The 22,462-nt window shown below is 34.9% G+C and overlaps 1 protein-coding gene across 2 annotated transcripts in view; it reads left to right on the top strand.

Moving 5' to 3' along the window:
• Positions 1-22,462, top strand: part of TBC1D19 (TBC1 domain family member 19) — a 146,152-nt gene that overhangs the window by 48,601 nt on the left and 75,089 nt on the right. For both annotated transcript variants that reach the window (XM_028088082.2, XM_088020868.1), the window contains 7 exons: positions 1,751-1,825; positions 3,024-3,087; positions 4,058-4,104; positions 8,192-8,302; positions 15,550-15,622; positions 20,326-20,364; positions 22,117-22,229. In XM_028088082.2, coding sequence (XP_027943883.1) covers positions 1,751-1,825; positions 3,024-3,087; positions 4,058-4,104; positions 8,192-8,302; positions 15,550-15,622; positions 20,326-20,364; positions 22,117-22,229 — 522 coding nt within the window. The remainder of the gene's footprint in view (positions 1-1,750; positions 1,826-3,023; positions 3,088-4,057; positions 4,105-8,191; positions 8,303-15,549; positions 15,623-20,325; positions 20,365-22,116; positions 22,230-22,462) is intronic.

Below are 22,462 nucleotides of genomic sequence, written 5' to 3'. Positions count from 1 at the left end.
TATTTATTTGAGAGAGAGAGAATGAGAGACAGAGAGCACAAGAGGGAAGAGGGTCAGAGGGAGAAGCAGACTCCCTGCTGAGCAGGGAGCCCGATGTGGGACTTGATCCCGGGACTCCAGGATCATGACCTGAGCCGAAGGCAGTCGCTTAACCAACTGAGCCACCCAGGCACCCCTGTATCGAAATTTTTTAAAATGCTTGCAACATTACTTAGAGTAGAAATCTGTTCCATCATTGAGTATCTATAATGTGCTAGACAAAGTGTGATTATGTGCTATGGTAGGTGAAGGAAGGGGTGCTGTTAGAGACTATAAGCAAAGGTGCCTAATACCACCTGGGGTGAGGGACCAGGAAGAGAAGGCTTAATAGAGGTAAAGACCTGAAAGGTGAATAAGATTTATTCAGATAATAGGAATAAGTACGTTGGGGACGAGAGTAGAGCATGGAGAGTATATTCCAGATAAAGAGGGTAATGCATTTACATACATGTGTTAAGGAGGAAGCTATGAACAATAATAGCTATAGTAAAAGTTATCATTATTGACTGATTATTATTATCATTATTATGTCACTGTTCTAAGCACTTTACATCTTTAATCTTTATAACAACCACATAAAGGAGCTATTATTATTATTATTCTACTTCTATTGACTGGATATAACTGTCCATTATCAATAATGTTATAGATAGCTCTCTTCTCCTCTCTTGGTCTAAATTTTGAAGCTTTGGTATTATTTTGTTTTGGTTTCAGTGAGTTGGAAGTGGCCTGTAGGCATGTTTAGTAAAAAGACCAAAAAAAAAAAAAATGTTATGACATTTTAGCTTGGTGTTAAAAAGAATAATTTACTAAAACATGGTATACGTGCGTAATCAATTTATGACTCACTATTGAAAAGAACTTATTATTTCAAGTTTAAAAGAGATACAGGGGTTAGAGAAGAAGGTAATCAATGCTGCAAGAAAAAAAAAAAAAGACAAATCCAGATTGTAACACATCCTGCAAGATAACTGGCCTGGACTCCTCAAAAAAGTCAATATCATGAAAAAGAAAAGGACAAAGAGACTCTAGATTCAGCTACATGAGAAGAGACATAACAACCAAATGTAATGTAATGCATGCATTTTTAATGGATTGTGGATTAAAAAAAAACTTTTGGAGACAACCGGAAAAGTTTGATGGTGGACTAAGTATTAGATGATGTGAAATACTATTGCTAATTTTCTTAGGTGTGATAGTGATATTGTGGTTATTGTGTAGGAGAAGGTTCTTATTAGAACATTCATGCTGAAGTATTTAGGACTGAAATGTCTTGGTTGGAAAAATGACAATATAATAATTCCTGTAAAGTTTTATTTTTACTAGGTTATTAATGGGATTTCTGAGTATCGAACATTTATAAAATGCTTAAATGTAATTTACTTTTTTATTACCTGCTATTTTTTCTTATAATATGGGTTGTTGATTTTTTTTTTTTTTTTTTTTTTACCTATCCTCATTGCCATCCTCCCCTAGAACATCAGTTCTATGAGGACTGAAACCTTCTGTTCATGGCTTAATTCACAGCACTAAGGATAGTATCTGGCACATAGTAGGCAGTAATCAATATTTGAGTAAACTAATGAATGAAGTTAACCAATCTCAACCAACCTTACCATTTCTATATAACTCATAATATCTTTAATTTTTTAAAAATTTGTTTTTGGTATTGTTAATCAGAAACAATAATAAGTTGTTCTTTATATTTCAGGGAAGTTGGGAAAAAAGAATTTTGAAGAGTTTAAATAGTATGTGCACTGAACTGAGTATCCCATTGGCACGAAAGGTACTTTTAACATTTAAGTATTTTATTGTGAATCAAATACTAGGAGTACCACGAAGTTGTAACTGTTAGGCAGATTTATCTTTTTTTTTTTTAAACCAGTATATCAGTTTGTTTTGAAATAAAAATCTGTAAAAGGCCACTTACATGGGTGTATTCTAAATAGATTTCTATTACATATACTGTAATGCTTTTTTTAATGAAGCATATCTTGAGAATAAATAAAAATACAGTATATAATCTACATATAGATTATTTAGAAATTTTGCTGTAAAGGTTATAAGTGTTATAAATGTACTTTAAGAATTTTAATTATCTTTGGTCTCCTTACTTTTGGCCAATTAGCACAATAACCATATTTTTTGAATTAGAGATGCGGTTCAGGCATACTATCATCTTGTAATAGCCAGTATGGTACCATCTTTCAGGGTTAAAATAGAGAATGGAAAGGTGATTTGTCATCTCTCTGTTGAACTATTTAGTTCTAATAGTAGTAGTATGAGATCTAATTCTCAACATTTATCTGTCACTATGGGCTTTCAGAGGGGAGAGATAAAGAGGAAGAGAAAAGCCACTTGAGGAATGCTCTGGATTCTTTTTGGCTGCTCCTGAGTAGGAAAAAAACAAGTTTCTCTTCACTTTATTCTCCCTACTTGCTATTTATTCCTTGTCGTGGGACAGGATATAGTAGATGAACTTTGGATAATACCCAAGGACAAGTCAGTGAAGGCACCAGAAGGATGGTGTAAAAAAACGGATAAATTTATATGGAAAACTGTCAAAGTATGTAGTATTGTGTAATATACTGTCTTTCATATAGGAAGATGATGCTACTGACTCACAGTCATACTCTCTTGGCCTGTCCCCCTTGTGATGCATTTCTGAGGTTGCTGGATGGGGTAAGAGATGTAGTATGTGGCTGAGGGGCAGTTTTTCTGTGAAATTTACTGGCCAGTAGAGATATTTACCTTCTTTTCTTGGGCTCATTAGTATCACATTCTGCCTGAGCCTTTGAGACTAGATATAGTAGTTAAATAACAATAATTTAAGAGTAATTCCAAAAAAAGTTCACCATATGTAATGAAATTATTTTTTCTTATGGTAGCTTATTCAAACTTTTAGATAAGTTATTGGTTCTTATTTTTCAGCTGCATTGCTAAACTTCACAAAATGAAACCAATTTTAAAATTACCTTTTTTAGAGGCCAGTTGGAGAACAGAAAGAACTGCTCAGTAAATGGAATGAAATGGGAACTGATGAACCAGGTATATGAACAACTTTTTTCAAAATGTGGTAGTAGGAAACAAATTGCCTTTTTAATTGTGGATCCAAAATAACAAATTTAACAATTCTTTTGGAAAGATAGCAATTTTCCTTCCCTGCTAATTACTCTCCTCTACCTTTTTGCTTAAACTTCTACTTTGCAGTTTAAAAATTCCTAACTTTGGCCAATGTTTTACATTATTTCGAGAATATTTAAATCAATTATCCTTTTTTAAAACAGCATTTGAAAACATTTTTATAGTAAAGTAGATTAAATCTTTCAGTGGATTTCTTAGGCTCATAATTAAGGTAAATATTTTTCAGGCTTTAAAGATAGGTTAAATGGTGAAAAGTTTTGAGGCTTCTTAATGTTTTTAAGTATTTATTTGGGTTCATTTTGATGGTTAAAATGGAGTCAGTCAATTTTATAAACATATGAATGACAACTATATCTCATTTACTGTGATAAATATATGCATATAATTGTATAGATAGACATGCACATAATCCCTCACCACTCCTTTAAAAATAAGTGTGGGGACTGGGCAAGAAATAAGTACTGTACTAGAGGAGCAATGTGTTATACAAGCTCAAAAGGGAGAACAGTTCAATACAACTAGAGGAATTCACTAAGAAAGTATTATTTATGTTCTGTGTACTTTGAGAATTCTCATATAGAGCTTTTATGTTATATTGACATTGTTTTTTCAATTCAGTTATAAACCTATTACAGATTTATGAAGGGGAGTCTCTTAATTTCTTCCAGAATATGTCATCTTAGGCTGTTAAGGGAAGTGATTGCCTTTTCATTTTTGTGCCTAAGACAATGAGTGACAAATTATCAATACTCTGCAAGTTTGAATTAATCTAGCTGCATAGTAACGTATGAAAGAGTCATTAACATTGATATTAATAAGCATTCATATGTTGTATTAATTGAAATTTTGTTCTAAACTATTTTATTAATTCCAGATTTAAGCCTTTTCAGACCTGTTTATGCACCGAAGGATTTTCTGGAGGTAGGTTATATTGGATCAATATAGGTATATTAATGAGGGAAAAAATGTGGAAGAAATGATGATATAAGAATATCTCCAGGCAGAGGAATCACATGTATAAAGCCCTAGAGTCACTGAAGCAGTAGAATGACATGATCAGATTTGTGTTTGGAAATAGCTCTTGGAAAATACATTGGAATATGGAGAGATTAGAGGCAAGAAAATCAATTAGGAAGATTTTGATTAAAAAATAGTAATTGTAAATCAGGTAGTCTGTTGCCTGGCCCATATAGATGCTCAGTGAATTTTTTCCTTTTTCAGTCCTCCCCTGTTTGAGTAGTCTAGGGAAGACATGAAGTAGCCTCCTAACTGGTCTTCCTACTCTACCCTTGCCCACCCAGAATCTGTTCTCAGTGCAGTTCCCAGAGGAAGCCCTTTAGGTACCATTCCAAATGAACCACTCCTCTGGTATCCAGCACTTCCCCACCTCATTCTACTTAAAAGCCAAAGTCATGACAGTGGCGTCAAACATCCTGTTTGATCTGATACCCCATTACCTCTCTGAGTTCATCTCCTATAACTTGTCCTGATTTGTTCTACTCCAGCTACTTTAGCCTCCTTGCTTTCCCTCAGCTTCCTCCCATCTGAGGGCCTTTGCTCCTTGTTTTCTCTGCCCACAGTGCTTTTTCCTCAGATACTTGTCTGCATGTTCCCTCATTTCTTATGTCTTTGCTTTAAATGTCACCTTCTTGGCAAAGCCTTCCCCCAAACCCCCTGCTTGGAACTCCTGTTAGCCTTTTCCTACTTTTTTTCTTCATAGCATTTATCACTATATAACATTCTCTTTTTCTATTTTGCTTATTGCCTGCCTCCCCCTATTAAATGGAAGATCCGCAAGGGCAGGAGCTTCTCTTTCTGTTTTGTGCACTGCTGCAACAATTACAGAGTCAGATAATGGAAGACACTCACAGGACTTTACAGGATTTAACCACAGAAGGCTTTTGTTACAGCAAGAGAAAGAAAGCACATACAAATACAAAGAGACACAAACTTCCAGGCATAGCTCCTAGGGCCCTTTCTTAGTTGCATAGGACATGCTTTGTTTTTGGGTTATGAACTATCAAGATACAAGTGAGATACCCTGGCCTTGGGAGTCGAGACACAAGTTTCCCCAGGGGTCTTTTATATCCCCACTGGTAAATCAGGTGAAACCAACAATCTGTACATTTTCAAGAAACAATTTAAATAAACTGATATGGACTGCCTCCAGGGGACATTAAATAGCACAGTATAAATGACTAGTTAGTATATTTCATCCCATCTTGGCCAAGGGTCACTCCCAGACATCCAGGTGTCCCTGGAGATAAGCATAGAGCTACCACAAACCAGCTGCAAGTTAACTGTTCCATCTCCAACAGGTAGAGTAGTACTTAGCACATAGTTGCTCAATAAATAGGTCTTGAATGAATAAGTAAAAGAATGAATAAATCTTTCACATTTTATTTTTATTTCTTTTCTGAACTGTTGTCTCTGATACTAGTTTGCCTGCATAAAACATGTGGTTGATGCTTGAACGACGCAGGGGTTCTGATCCCCTGCATAGTCGAAAATCCACATAAAACTTTTGACTCCCCCGAAACTTAACTACTGATAGTCTACTGTTGACTGGAAATCTTACTGATAACATAATAGTCAATGAACACATACTGTGTATGTTATATGTATTATATACTGTATTCTTACAATAAAGTATGCTAGAGGAAAGAAAATATGAAAATCATAAAGAAAAGAAAACATTTACAGTACTGTACTGTAAAAAGTCTGTATTTGAGTGGACCCATGCAGTTCAAACCTGTGTTATTCAAGAGTCAACTGTAGTATGTCTCTTTTTTTTTTTTTTTTTTTAGAGAGATAGAGAGAGACCAACTTGGGGGGTGGGGAAAGTGAGGGGGAGAAGAAGAGGGAGAGAGAGAATCTTAAGCAGGCTCCATTCTCAGCACAGAGCCCAAAACGGGCTTCAATTTCACAGCCCTCAGATCAGGACTTGAGCTGAAATTAAGAGTCAGACACTTAACTGACTGAGCCACCCAGGCTCCCCAACTGTAATCTCCTTTTAACTCTAAGGAGAAGTTAGTTTGGTCAGAAACTGCCTTTATGGTGATGGTGTTATTTCTCATAGCTTGTTAAAGATTTCTCCTAAACTCTTCCCTTTTCTAGCACTTAAGGGCCAAAAGTTCATGTAATTTTTGTATGGTTATCTTTAACTATGCTTTCTCCTTAATAGTCATAACATTCTGTTTCCTTCAGGACTGTTGATGCATTGATCCTTTTATTATTCAGGCTGAGATTCTTCTTTAACTAAAAAACATTGTCTATAATTACATCCTTATAGTTCCTGCATTTCTAATGTTTTCTCTTTATCACCCACATATTCATTGTTTCTTTCTCTTTTCTCTGCTACGTTTGTGAGGTTCCTGTATAGTATAATCCCTTGTTTGTGTAATTAGGCTAAAATTGCATTGTTCTATATTAGTATGCATTTAGCACTGTTGACTCTTTGCTATATTTTCATTTTTTTAACAAATAATATTGATATTTTTAGTTTCAATTTAGTGTTTGCAATTTTAGGAAACTGTTTTGGCATCATAGCACATTGCATTTTATCAGTGATTAGTTATCAGTTCATTAATCCCTTTCTCAGATATGATAGTATTTCTGTTACCATAATCTCCTTCACTGGATGTTTTTTATTTTTTAAGCTTTTATTTAAATTCCAGTTAATTAATATACAGTGTAATATTAGTTTCAGGTGTGCAATATAGTGATTCAACATTTCCATACATTGTCTCATGCTCATCACAAGTGTGCTCCTTAATCCCCATCACCTATTTTACCCATCCCCCATCCACCTACCCTCTGGTAACTATCAGTTTGTTCTCTATAGTTAAGATTGTGTGTCTTGGTTTGTCTCTTTTTTTCCCTATGATCATTTTTTTGTTTCTTAAATTCCACATATGAGTGAGATCATATGGTATTTGTCTTTCTCTGACTGACTAATTTCACTTAGCATCATACTCTCTAGTTCCATCTATGTCATTGCACTGGATTCTTGATTTTTTTTTCCTCAAGAGTTTCAATTTAAAAATCTTTTTTAAATTATAATTATTCTTACATAAAAATGTATGTTAATTGTTAGAAAAATAAGAAAACACACATAAGAAGAAAATTTTTTAAAAATTACTTTTAATACCATCACACAGGAATAAACACTACATTATTATACATTTTTTAACTGAATATATTGTGAATATTTTTCCATGTCATTACTTACATTACCTATATTAATTGAGGCAAATGCCATTGTATTTTATGATATAAATTAACTATAATTTACTTAAGTAATTCCCTCTAATGGAATGTTTAAGTTGTTTCATATTTTTCTGCTATAAACAGTACTTCATTGACATTCTTTCTGCACTGTCTTTGCAAACATCTTAATTATTTCGATAGTCATACTTATAGAAGTACGATTTCTAGATTAAAGGGTATGTAAATGTCTAAGACTTTTTTTATCTGATTAATTTTGAAAAGTATGTAAATGGTTTTTCTTGTTAGCTTGGCTTCTGAATTTTTTTTTCCTTGTGGGTTTGGTTTAGAGGCAATACCCTTCAGTATTATTTCCCCTATCTCTCTAAAAATGTTGTCAATGGCTGTTTTTAAAAGGGCTAGAGTTGATTCTAAAATTTTCCCTGGCATATATTATAATCAAGCAATTTTTATTTTTCTATCACCTTCCTTGGTTAAATATTATAATCAAGCAATTTTTATTTTTTATTACCATCAAAAGATTTTTCATTCTAACTAAATTCTTAACTTTTTAGACTTTCATATGGTAGATCACCAGTTGGAATATTAAATTTAAAGCATGTTTATGGTATTTTAACATTTCAATACAATTGAATAGTTTTTTAGAATGTAATTAAAGTATATGCATAACCCCAAATAGTTTTTAATTTTGTGGTGATACACCAAGAATATTATTGCCAATTTTGTAAGTGTAAACATTCTATTAAGAAACTAACCAATTTTGTTGGATTTGTTTTTAAAGGTGTTAATTAATCTTCGCAACCCAAATTATGAAAATGGTGATTCTCTTAGTTTCAGGACTCATTTGGGTTTAATCCAAGTACCTCTGAAAGTAAAAGACATCCCTGAATTGGTAAGTATAGGCATTTCAAAATATTACATATTTTAGAAGACAGCCATTAGAAAAATATTTTAGTGCAGCATATATCTAAAGCAACAGGACTGTCTGCTTATTAAATAAATTAAGTGAAAGTTTTTTTTTTATTGTCAATATGTTATATAGACAGTGAGTTACTTTGCTGGTAGGACTAAAGATGAGCTTTCATGGACCTATAAATGCTTTTGCTTTTTTCTCATTTCAATCAACAGCATAGACTTATAAGACAGCTTGTTGGGATTCAGGTGCGTGATCTATGGCAATATAACTCACTGAAACAAGTTGTGAATTTTATTAAAAAGTTTTAAAGAATGTACATTTTATTTAATTAAACCAACCTTTATTAAGCTTAACAGGATGAGGCACTGAGGGAGAAAAGGAAAGGGAAGATGAGGTAGAGATTGTCTTTGCTCTGGAAACTATCACATTTTGGTGAGGAAGTTAGTGTTAAAATAGAGCAATTATAGAAAGGTGGGGAGAATTCCTAATGGAGTTAAGAAATTATCACTCCTTCTTTTGCTAATCACCCCAAAGCAATAAGGAGCACAGAACTATAAATACTGTCATTGGTGAAACTAGGAAACAACTTATAGCTCTGTTAATGTATTCAGTTGGAGAACTGGTAGGAAAATGATAAATGACTTAAACATGAAAGAAGGTCAAGTGCAAATGCCTCTCTCTAGAAGATGGGAGATACAGATGAGAGGCATGCCAATGATCGGTTTATCTTTTAGCTCTATATCCACCTTTTTTTGCTCTGCTTTATTATGCTGGAGCTAGATCTTACAAACATTCCTTTTTTACTAACTGGCTTGATGTTAGGCTTTATCAGTAGAAGGTTCTGGAGGAGCACTGCAGACCATAACAAGAAAAAGGAACTTCCCTTCCTGGTTCCTATGTTCGGAAGGCAGCCTATCAGCATGGAGAAACCAGCTCCAGACTGTGCCCTCTGACAAGTTTCTTCACCCATCCCCTAACCCCCATGAACATTCCTGGGGTAGCCATTCTCTCTCCTTAAAAGACTGAATCTGGGGCACCTGGGTGGCTCAGTCAGTTAAGTGTCTGCCTTCTGCTCAGGTCATGATCTCAAGGGTCCTGGGATTGAGCCCCACGTTGAGCTCCCTGCTCAGTGGAGAGCCTGCTTCTCCCTTTCCCTCTACTCTTCCCCACTGCTTTCTCTCTCTCTCTCAAATAAATAAATAAAATCTTAGAAAAAAAGACTGAATCTCATGGAATCTAAAATAGAAAACAAACAAAAAAAGAGAAATAATCTCACAAATACAGAGAACAAACTAGTGGGTATCAGAGTGGGGAGTGGTGGGGAGTTGGGCAAAATAGGTGAAGGGAATTAAGAGGTACAAACTTCCAGTTACAAAATAAATAAGGCACGGGACTGAAAAGTACAGCATAGAGAATATAGTCGGTAATAGTGTAATAACTTTGTATGATAACAGATGGTAACTACAACTTACCATGGTGAGAATTTTGTAAAAAAAAAAAAAGTCTGAATCTCAGTCTTGAGGGCAAGGGGGACCCTTTCCTGAGTTCTTAGTTCCTTCTTGGTTCCTTCTTCAACAGTCTAGAAGTCATAGTTGCTTTTTGCATTTGCTAATTCTATTCTTCCCTGTTCACATTTCTGGCATGATTTCTATTTTCTGACTGGACACAACTGATACAAGAAGCAAGATGATTTTCTCTATAGAACTTTGGAAAGGCTCAAGAATTGGGGACACCACATGTTATAGAAGGCCTTGGTGAGCAATAGGGTTGAAAATGAGACTGTGTGAAAGTCTATATCAGGAGAGAGTAGACCTATAGACTCCTACCACCTTGCATATTCAGATGACTCCTCCTTCCCCACGGGAGACCAGAGACATATTCATGAGAGAAAAAGAATCAGAGAGGCTAAAAATTCAGAGACTTCAGATTTAGAGCAGTACAGGAATGAGACACTATTTTGAAAACAAATTAAGTGAAAGTTGACCAATGATGAGACTAATACCCTCATCCCTTACCTCCATCACTGTGCCTGCCCAGTTCGCTCCCTCTACTGCATCCTACGCCCTATCCTTGCAGACACAGCTTCCTGTCGATTGCCTCATTCCTGAATATGACTGACCAGCCTAGGATCTCCAGATATTTGAAATCTTCCAATTTGAAAGGCAGAAACCAAAGTTAAAACCAAAAAAAGAAAAATAACCAATTTAGGGAATGAACACTTATCATGAGCACTAATAATTGTTTTAGGTTTGGAGTTACATTCGCACTCACAGGGTACAATAGGTCATAACCTGGCATCAGGTTCACTTAGATTTATAGAATAGGACGGGACAGAAAACATAGCATGTCTGTTTATTACGTGGATCTTCACTGGGAGTCCTTACAGCCAATCCTGTGCTACTTCCCAGCCCCGACAAGGAATGCATGCAATTGGAAGTGACAGTTATGTAGGTACAACATAGGGAAGTCCTACACAATAGGAACTGTTTCTTGTAATGCACATGAGCACGACTTCCAGGTCCTATCAAGAGACACCACACCAGGCAGCTAAGACCTGTGTTTTCTAATAGATTTTTATAGTCTACTCACAGTTTTCTATTTCAAATGTAATTTATCATCAAGGGTCATATTTTTTCAGTGAAGTCCATTGCTTAGTAATGTAGCTGGTATTCCTTTGCCACAGTTTGTGTGTATGTGTGTATATGTGGTGTGTGTGAGATCCAGAACATTTTCAGGGCAACAGTGCTGGGAGAAGGTAAACCCGGGGTCATCTTCACATGGACAAAGAGATTAGCCTATTAAACACTTCTTTCCAATAGAAGACTTAATCCATTAATATTCTCAGAGAGAAGACACTACTCATGAAACAAGAATTACACAAGAACAGAGTTTCATTAAAACCACAAAACATGAGAGAATGAAAAAGAACATTTAGGAATCAAAAATATGGTAGGAGAGTTGAAAACAAAGGTGAGGAAATCTCTATCTGAAGACAAACAAGGGGCGCCTAGGTGGCTCAGTCATTAGGCATCTGCCTTCAGCTTGAGTCATGATCCCAGGGTCCTGGGATCAAGCCCCACATTGGGCTCTCTGCTCACCGGGAAGCCTGCTTCTCCCTCTCCCACCCCCCCTGCTTGTGTTCCCTCTCTCTCTGTCAAAATAAAGAAAGAAAATCTTAAAAAAAAAAAAAAAAAGACAAAACAAAAGCAAAAAGCCAAAGAGATGAAAAATAAGAGGGAAAAGATTTTTTTTTTAACCTAGATGATAAATCCAGAAGGTCTAACATCTGACTAGTAGGAGTTCCAGAAAGAGAAAACAGTGGTAAGGGAATTCTTAAAATTCCCAAGACCTGAAATATAGGAATCTCTGGTATGAAAAGGTCCCCACCCACTTTCCAATGCCATGAATGAAAGAAGACCAATATCAAGGCCCCTGAAAAGAAGACTCTAAAAACTTTTTATAGAAGGAAAATAGAATACATATAAAGTGTCAGGAATTAGAGTGGCATCTGACTTCTCAGCAGCAAAACTGGAAGCCAGAAGATTCTGAAGTAATCCCTTTAACAATCCAAATGATTTCAAGCCAAGAATTCTGTATGTAGCCAACAGTTAATCAGATGTGAGGCTGGAGTAGACATTTTCAGATATATGTGATCTAAAATATTTACTCTTATTTGGGGAACTGTTACCAAAACCTCCAAAACAAGCTCATAAAAAGAGCAAAATAGGGGAACCCAGGAAATAGGGTTCCAACCTAAGAGAAGAAAAATTTCCAGAATGAGAGTGAAAAGAAGTTTCAGGGCAAAGGGTGTGCAGTAGGACGAGAGCACAGGGATTCCAGATTGAAGCAGGAGGTGGAGGGTTCCAGGATGAATGCCTGCCAAGAAAAGTTTGACCACATGCAAAATTATATTGTGGAGGGTCTTTTCAGAGTTGTTAAAGGGTAAAGGAAGAGATAAACGATTAGAGAAAATTGTGTATGTGAAAAAATGATTCACTTATGAGCTATACAAAAGATAGTACAACAAAGGAAACATTTATAGCATACTACATGGCTCAGCAGTGAATAATATTTAAATAGTCATAATGCAAACTCTTAATATGGATTTAATCAAGAATTGATATATAATCATATTGGAATGGTGCAGGAAAAGAGAATGTACCTGAGCTAAAATCCTTATTTACAATAAAAAATCAATAGATATCTGAAATTGATAAAAATAGCAATATATGTTACCTGACATATGGAGATAAATACCAGAAAAAAAGCTGAAAGTGGTTGTCCCTGGGTAGTGGCCAGTTATGATTGTGTGTACGTGTGTGTGCGTGTGTGTGCGTATGGAGGAGGAATGTATAAGATAAGGAACTGCTATTTTCTTGTTACATGTTTTTAACTGTTTTGACTTCTTAAACTGACAGCATAGCATGATGGTTAGTTGATTAGATTCTAAAGCCACCTAATTGGGGTTTAAAGTTTTGCTTTGCCCCTTACTGGCTATGTGACCTTCGGCAAGTTTCCTTGACCTTGAGCCTTAGTTTTCTTATTTGTAAAAGAGAGATAATAACATCTCATAGAAGTATTGTATAGATCAACAAGTTAAGATGTAAATTATAGGTTGAATTGTGTCCCTCAAAAAGATATGTTGAAGTCCATACCTCCAGTACTTGTGAATGTAACCTCATTTGGAAATAGGGTCACTGCAGATCAATCAAGTTAAGGTAATATCTTGCAGAAATAGGATGGGCCCAAAATCCAATATGACCAGTGTTTTTATAAGAGAAGAGACACAGAAGAGAGACAGACGAGGAGAGTTTCTTAAGACAGTGGAGGCAGAGATTGGAGTTAGGCATCTATAAGCCAAGGAACACCAAAGGTTGCCAGCAATACCAGAAGCTAAGAGAAAGGCTTGGAACAGATCTCCCCTAGAGTCTTCAGGGAGAGCATGGCCTTGTTAGCACCTTGATTCTAGCCTCTAGAGCTGTGAGAATAAATTTCTGTTGTTTAAAGCCACCCAGTTAGTAGGACTTTTTTTTTTTTTTTTAATGGAAGCCCTAGGAAACTAAAATATAAAGCATGTAGATGGTACTTGAAACTTAGTAAGCAGTATATAACTGTTAATCATTACTATTAAATATCTAATCAATTTAAAAAATTAATTTTTAAGAAGTTATTTTTTAAAAATGTTAGAAGTCCTGTTTGTAGTAGTTTATACAAAGTATACAGAAGAGGAAGTGGCAGATTCTTCTGCTGGAAGTGGTGGGAAGTCTTCTTAGAGTTACTGCCATTTGGACTAGTTTGAAGGAGTTTGCTAGGTAAAGAAGCAGGGGAAGGATACTGTATGAAAAGGTTTAGCATGTGTGTGAGTGGGACTAGGTATGTCTTCTGTCTGTCTGGGGGGGCCTGGAGCTGATGTGGATTCATTCTTAACTATTGAAGAACCAAAAGCCTGTGGCTAATTTTCAAAAAACTTGTGGCTATCCCCACTAAGAGTATGGTTAGTCCTTCTCTTCCTGCTGTGACTAGGGCTAGTTGTTCCTGCCTTCCTTGAGTCATGTGGCCTGGTGTCTGGCTCCAGGATGCATGGTTTATTTGAGACCCTGGTCTGTGTGTATGAGTATTGAACTTGGTGAGGCTCACTGAGTCAAATGATCTTATAATAGATGGCTTTCAAACCTAGTTTACAATGTTATGTAGACTCATCCATGTTAAAAAGACATTTTTTTAAATAAACTGAAATTTATTAACTTCAAAGTGAAATTGTCAACTCATTCCTATTTACTGTTTCAGTCATATAGCGGCAACAGGTTGGAAACTAGAGCTCAACAGGGTGATTCAGTATTTATGGAGCCCCTCTGCTATGTGTCACTTAGCACAATCTACTGGGGGTACAAATATTTTTAAGACAGAGTCCTTGCCTTCCAGGAGCTTCAGGTTAATGGAGAGATGGACAGTAAAAAGATAATTTCAATATGATGTGATTCTATGCTTTGTAGAGGTTTATAAAAGGTAATACATACAGCATATAAAGTTGTTTCCATTAGCCCAGAATATCAAGGAAGGCATCCCAGAAGGCCTAGTATGTTGGGTGAGTTTTGAAGGAAATCTGAGATTGGGGTGCAGGTCTACTGATATTGAATGAAAAATAGTACAGAGCAGTGAAATAGAAAATGCATGTTCAGAGTTCTGTTTCTGTGCCTTATCATGTCTTACCATAAGTAAAATTCTCCACTGTGATTACAGAAGCTAATATTGACATGTTTATTGGATCTAGGTCCCTTCTGTAGTATGAAGGGACTTTTCCTCTTTAGTCATTAAAAATTGGAAACATAAATTGAAGTGCTTTTTAAAAGTATATATAAAAATCAAGTTTAGTTAAAAATTGAAGTATAGCATCAGTTATTTAAAATCAATACAAAAATGAAATGACTGTGCATGTTAGGCTGGATAACTGTCTTATGAGGGGCAGAAATAAATCACTAACTTAAATAATAATATAATTATGAAGGATTAAAACTAATTCCATCTTCCTTCTCCAAGGAGAAGGAAGTTTGGTTTTAGCAATTAGAATAATAACAAAACACTGAGGCAAATATTAATAGAAATATTTAATTACTTAGGGAATAAAAATAATGTGAATAATATGGGGTTGTTGTATATTTAAAAAATAACAGACAAACATGATTACTTTCCCTAGACATTACTAGATAAGTGGAGGAAGTCTGGAAAATAAATCTAATTTGTTCTTAGTTTAACAGAACACTTGAAAGTCTAATTTTACTTAAAAATTAATTTAAGTTGTTTTGGATGTTTGCAGTGTTTAGTTGATTAAAAGCAAAGTGAAGTACAGTACCATAGAAAACAGGTAGAGAATCATATTGGGAATTTTAGACAATGAATTTGGAAGGTAAAATTGTTGAGTTCTACACATACTGTGTGTGTATGTTTCAGGAAAGATTTGAATGTTACTAGTTCTTTGCTCAGAAGTATAATTATCACGTCTTGCTTTACTGATTAGTCTATTACTTAAAAAGGCAAAATTTTGACTAACACATTACTCTTGAAAAGCTCAATAATATCATCTTCTTTTTAAGATATTTGAATGAAGCAAAGATTCATTTTACATTGTGATTTTTATTTAAGCTTACGTTTCGAGGAGGCTGATTTTTTGATACTGTGTAGCAAAGCCTGAGATGTATGTTAATTCTCAGTGTGTTATTTTTCAGAAAGAATTCTTTGTAGAGCTGGGCTTAACTACAGGACAGCTGGGTATAGATGATTCTACACAAGTACCTCCTGGTGAGTGTTTCCCCCATACAGCAGATAACTAATGATAAATGAGAGTGAGCTGAAGGCTCCTCTTGTCATTTCCAAATTAATCTAGTAACTTCTTTATGTCTGAAAACTAAGCATACTTTTTGCTTCTCCTTGATTACTGTTAATTATTGATAGAATTCTGTATAATTATCATCAGAATTCGACAAGATTTTGTCTTTTTATTGGAAGGTCTTTAATTTTGAAAAGTCATTAAACATACTTAAGTCATTTTGTTGGTAAAATTGTCACTGGCAGCACTCATATTTTCATTTTCTGGCCATTACTATCTATTTTTATTACTGTTTGTATCAACAAGTTAATTGTATACATATATTCTACCTTGTATAAACTTAGGCTATAAAATTAGTGTCTTTTAAATCTTAACCAAACAGAACATTTCCCCAGCTTTTCTCTTTTTGTGCATAAATACAATATGTTTTTCATAAAAGACCAGGTTAGTATTTAGCTGTAATAAACAAGAAGTAAAAATTGACTTAAAATATGGAGGCCTATATTGTAGGGGAATTGTTCTAGTCTTTCCTCCACCACTGGCTAGCTATGTGACTTGGACAAGTCACTTTACATTTCTGGACTTGTTTCTTTCTCTGTAAAATAAGGAAGTTGGCTCTTTCTTATTAGTAATAATAGTAAATATAATAAAATCATTGAGTACATACTATATGTTACCTGTGTATTATCTCATTTTAACCCCAGCAGCTCTAGGAGGTATGTACTATTACCATTTTTAAAACTTTATTAATGTATAATGCATATAGAAAAGTACAGGGGAGCCTGCCTGGCTCAACTGGTAGAGAGTGTGACTTTTGATCTCTGGATTGTGAGTTTGAGCCCCAAGTTGGGTGTAGAGATTATATTTTTTTTAAAAAAGGAAAAATACATATATCCTAAGAGAATGGCTCATTGAATTTTTATGAATGGGACACACCTATTAAAATACCATCCAGATCAATAAACTGAAGGCCCCTCCTACCCTCTTTCAATCTTTATTCCCTTTGTCAAAGATAACTACTATTCTGATTCCTAGCAGTATAGATTAATTTTGCCAGTTCTTGAACTTCATATGAATGGAAGCATATAGTATCTACCCTTTGATGTTTGACTTCTTTTATTCCACATTATGTTTGTGAGATTCAGCCATATTGTATGTATTTGTGGGCAATTTTTTTGCATTATAATATTCTACTGTATTGATATACCACACATTTATTTATTCATTCGGCTGTTGATGAGTATTTGGGAAGTTTCAAGTTTGGGGCTGTTACAAATAAGGCTGCTATGAACATCCTAGTATGTTTCTTTTGGTGAGCATACATATACTCCTCTGTTGAGTATACACCTGGGAAGACAATTTCTCTCTCCTGGGGTTTGCATAAGTTCGGCTTTGGTAGATAATTTCCAAAGAATTTTCAGAAATGGTAGTACCGGTTTACACTTCCACCAACAAGGTGTGAGGGTAGAAGTTGTCCTGTATGTTTGCTAATGCTTGATGTATGCCATCTTCTTTGTAGTCATTCTGGTGGCATCTAGTTATACTACATTACGGTTTTAATTCTCTAGTGTCATGTGAGATAGAAGTATTACTACCATGTTAAAGTTGAAGAAGTGGAGATGTTAAGTAATTTGCCCAAGGTCACAAAGCTAGTAAGTGCTAGAACCAAGATTCAAAACTAAGCAGTCTGCCTCCCAAGTCTGCCATTATATGCTGCCTCCCCTCCTAACCCCTTTGATAGTCCTTTTTCATTTTATAAGAAGGTATCAGATATCTTACAGAAGAAGATATTGCTATGGTTTAGATGTTTTTATCCTGAACTATTTTGAAGTTCTAATCCCCTAGGTGATGGTATTAGGTGGAGCCTCAGGAGAGTGAGTAGGTCAGGAGGGTGGTGCACTCACGGATAATATCAGAGCCCTTGTGAAAGAACTCTCTAGCTCCTTCCACCATGTGAGGACACAGAGAAAAGTCAGCAGTCTGCAACCCAGAAGAGGACATTCACCACAGCCCAACCATACTGGCACCCTGATCTTAGACTTCCAATCCCCCAGAGCTGTAAGAAATAAATTTCTGTTGTTTATAACCCAGTCTGTGGGTGTTCAGTAATCTGAACAGACTAAGACAGATATCTTCTATTTCTGTTCATGGCCAGTGATAGCCATATATATATAACAAAAGGAAAAGAAAATAATAATAATACAACCTTGAATGATATTTATGTTTTTCATTTTTGAAATAACCCTTAAGAATTGCTTAATATTGGCACCTGGGTGGCTCAGTTGGTTAGGCAACTGCCTTCGGCTCAGGTCATGATCCCAGAGTCCTGGGTTCGAGTCCCACATCGGGCTCCCTGCTCAGCAAGGAGCCTGCTTCTCCTTCTGACCCTCTCTCCTCTCGTGCTCTCTCTCTCACTCTCTCTCTCAAATAAATAAATAAAAATCTTTAAAAAAAAGAATTGCTTAATATTATTCTAAATCCTATAGTAGCTATGTTTTAGAAAGCCTAATTGTTTTCTTAATCTGGAGTATAGTTCTTTCTTCTTTGATTCACTTGTGACGCAACAAATGTGAGACCCCGCTAAGGGCCAGAGACTAGTGAACACAAAGATATGACATAATCTTTACTCTTGGTGAAGATATAGTGGAAAGTAAGATTCAGATAAGAATCAGTGTAGTATTTGCTATTATTACATGCAAGGCATACAAGGGACAGTTGGAGCAGAGGAAGGAAACTACATCTGCTAGAGGAGGCTGATAGTCTCTTTAGTTGATGCAGTTGTTTTTATTCTCTACTCCTCAAAGCAGGACTGCTAGAAATTGGGAGGCGGGAATCAAGTGCCAAGATGGTCACCAGGTTGCCAGGGGACCCAGGCTCTACTTACCCAGACAGTCACATGTAAGTTCATGGCCCTTAACACATGGTTATCCCATTTATTAGAAAAGGCAAACTAATCACTGTTGTAGAAGCTAACAAATCCTCCTTTCTCAGCTGGTGGGAAGAAAGAAGAAGAAAGGAAATTGAAAAAATGATTTTCTCTGGGATGGGGAGAAGAGCTAAAATCTTTCCCTCTCATAGTTTCATAAATCTTTTTTTTGCTCTAATTTTTGAATAACATTTATAGTAGTATAACGTACATACTGAAAAGGACACAAATCCTAAGTATACAGATCAGTGAATTTTTATGCAGTGAAAACACTTGTGAACCCTCTAACTAGATCAAGAAATAGTGTATTACCAGCATCCCAGAAGCCTCCAAGTATAATTCTAGACTCTACCACCTCCATGGGTAACAACTACACTGACTTCTAGCATCATAGGTTAGTTTTGCCTATTTTTTACTTTACAGATATGGGATCATACAGTTGATGACTTCTACTATTGATGGTCATTTGAGTTGTCCCCACTATTTGGTTCTTACCAGTAATGCTGCCATGAATATTCTAGTATATGTCCCTTGGGGCACATAAGCATGCTTTAAGGTGTATACCTGAGAGTGAATTGCTAATTGTCCTAGGATGTGCATACATTCAGTGTTAGCAGGTGCTGCCAGTTTTCCAAGTGGCTGCACTATTTACATTCCCACCACCTTTGTATGAAAAGTTCATTTGCTTCATTTCCTTTGAATGTAGAATTGTCTGTTTTTCATTTTACCATTACGATGGGTGTGTATTTCATAATGGTTTTAATTGCATTTCTCTGAGGATTGATGTGGTTGAGCCTCTTTTCGTAACTTTACTGGTCCTTTGGGTCTCTCCTCTTTTGTAAAGAACCTGTTCACGTGTTTTGCCTATTGTGTCAGATAGTTGTCTATCTTCTCCAGCAGTTCTTTACATGTTCTGGATACAAGTCCCTTGCTAGGTATATGTATTGCAGATATATTCTCCCACTCTGCGACTTACCTTTTCACTCTCCATGGTGTCTTTTGAGGAATAGAAGTTTTTTCTTTTTTTAATGTGATTTAGTTTATTGAGTCTTTTCCCATTATGTTTGGTACTTTAAAAGCAAATCTTTGGGGCGCCTGGGTGGCTCAGTTAGTTAAGCACCTGACTCTTGATTTTGGCTCAGGTCATGATCTCCAGGGTCATGGGATCCAGCCCCACATTGGGCTCCACACTCAGTATGGAGTCTGTTTGAGATCTTCTCTCTCCCTCTCCCTCTGCCCCTCCCCCTGCTCTCTTGCACTTGCGCACTCTTTCTCTCTCTCAAAATGAATAAATAAATAAAATCTTTTAAAAAAAAAGCAAATCTTTGTTTCTCCCATATAATCTTTTAAAATGGCATTTGTATAGTGGAATTTTACCTATAATAGCATTAAGGCTTTTTTCAGCTATGCTTTCATAGCAGATTAGAGAGCAGAAGTAGGGTTTTTGCAAATGAAGCTGTCAAGATGAGTAGACAACAGAAAAATGTTGTGAAAAGATATTCTATTTTATTTTAACAAAGGAAAATTATCAGTTTTTTCTTCTGATTAAATGTACTTATTTTTAATTTCCATAAACGTTAAACAACTTAGAAAAAAGATTTTTCTACATATAAAGATACATATTCTTGTAGTTCTCTATAGAGCCATTCAGCTTTAAAACAGTATCAACAGCAGAAAAAATATACCTAATACTGTTCTAAACGTGGTTGATCATATTTGTGTCTAATAATTTTATTTTATCATTTTTAGAACTTTTTGAAAATGAGCACGTACGTATTGGGCAAAAAGGTAAGCTTTTCATTATACTTTCTGAAAATGAAAGTATATCATATATACATATATGAAAGTATACAGTCTGAAGTCAATGTTTGCATTCTATACCTCCAACTGAAATTCAGTCTCTAAAAAGTTAAAAATCTAAAAAAGAGTAATATTTAGTTGTGTAGTTAGTATAATGGGAATCTTTATAAAGAGGAGAAATGCATCATTTTGGCTTCATCAATAAATGTTAGATAAAGAAGTACACAGATGGTTCACTAAAAAGGAAATGATAAATGCAGACACACATTCTTCAAGAATGTTAGCTTACTCCATTCAGCAATAGAATTTCATTTTAATATCAAAAAGGCAGGCTCTCTCTTTGATGCACCGACACACTTCTCATTAGTGTTAATGGGAATATGCCCTTGCATCAGGAGAAACTGTAACTTTCATGCTTCTCGATGACTCTTCACAATGGTAAGACTTAATAGCCAAAGCGGCTCTTAGTGTTCCAGGGAATAATTTTTCCCTACCTTTTGAAGATTCTTTTCCTTGTTTTTATAAATCTTGTTTTGTCTTTGAAATACGAAGTACAGATAAGTCTTTGTGTCACAAAGTATCTTCTATGGCAATTGTATTGTCATGTTCTAAACTCCCTAGTTCAATTTTTCAAAATCATATTTATTCAAGACTTCATCATTTTTCCTTCATATGTTTGATGTTTGTATTAAACACAATTGCAAACTAAAGAATATGTCCCATCTCTTTTTATTTTATATGATCCCTTTATTTCTTTAGGTTATGTCATTTTCATTTAGTATAAGCTTTTATTTTTCCCTTTTAAGAAGAAAATAATAAGAAAACATTATGTTAGATAAATATCAGCAGTTGTCTGGTATATCTTTTTTTTTGCTTGTTTTATTTTGTTTTGTTTGTTTGTTTTGGGAGAGCCTTTATTTCCAGACTTAGTTGTTAGTCTTTTCATTAAAGAAAATAAAAATGAAAATGAAAGCAAAAGGATAATATATTAATTTTGTGAACTTGGCTGCTTACAAATAGTTTTTGGCCTTCTTAAAGGTTATTAGATCTTCTATTTTTTTACCTCTTTCTTTAAAAAAAAAATCTCTCTTTTCTGTTGATTTTGGCAGATAGCTAGGAAGTCATCTAATAGATTAGATATCTTACATCCTTCATAATTCTTTTTCTCTTTTTTTAATATTATGTTCAATTAGCCATCATATAATAATACATCATTAGTTTTTGATGTAGTGTTCAACGATTCATTAGTTGCATATAACACCCAGGGCACATCATCTTTATAATTCTTAACCATAATACTTCAAATACCATACTACTTCCAAATACTAGAACATTCATGACTTAGAGAATATGCATAAGAAATTTGAGTTTTTTGTAAATATGACTTTACTCAATCATGGAACCCAAAGATTATGTATGTATATATATATATATATATATATATATATATATATATATATATATGTGCAGCTATAGTTAAAGCAAAGTGATTTCCAGATACTTACATTAAAAACTTTTACCAGATTAGGTAGAAGGTGGGAGAATTTAAGGCTTGACACATATAGGGCTGTAAATAGGGCCACATCAAAATTCAGAGAGTAAAAGAAGGTTTTCCAGACATGATGTAATGTTAGATATAAGATGAAATGTTAGCTTCCCCGAAGATATTTTAATTCAGGATTTCAGTGTTATTTCTTACATTATGAATTTTCTAATGAGATCTTTCTACATTTTTGACAGTTCTAGCAGAACAAGATGGTGCAGCTGCTCAACAGTATATCCGACAAGGAAGCCCCACAGCACTGAGAGCAGACTTATGGGCTCTCATTTTGAATATTTCCAGTCAACCGGAGGTGAGAAGGAAAAAGGATGGGTCAGATTTGAGCTATTAATATTTATTCTTCAACGACCAGTTACTCAAAATAGAAATATTTTTGTTTCTTTTTTTTCCTCTACTTTGGTTTCTTAGTCTAATATATTTACCCCCTTTTTTCTTTTCAAAGTCACTATAGTTTTGAGTTCCAAGACAAGATTAACAGAATTTAATCACTGTGTGCTTAACATAGAAGTTTTTGTTATTGATAAT

This window comes from Eumetopias jubatus, unplaced genomic scaffold, assembly GCF_037043125.1.
Source record: "Eumetopias jubatus isolate StellerSeaLion01/CBP00866 unplaced genomic scaffold, mEumJub1_p1.0 scaffold_2, whole genome shotgun sequence".
NCBI classification, from domain to species: domain Eukaryota; kingdom Metazoa; phylum Chordata; class Mammalia; order Carnivora; family Otariidae; genus Eumetopias; species Eumetopias jubatus.
This window is presented reverse-complemented; position numbering and strand designations above follow the sequence as displayed.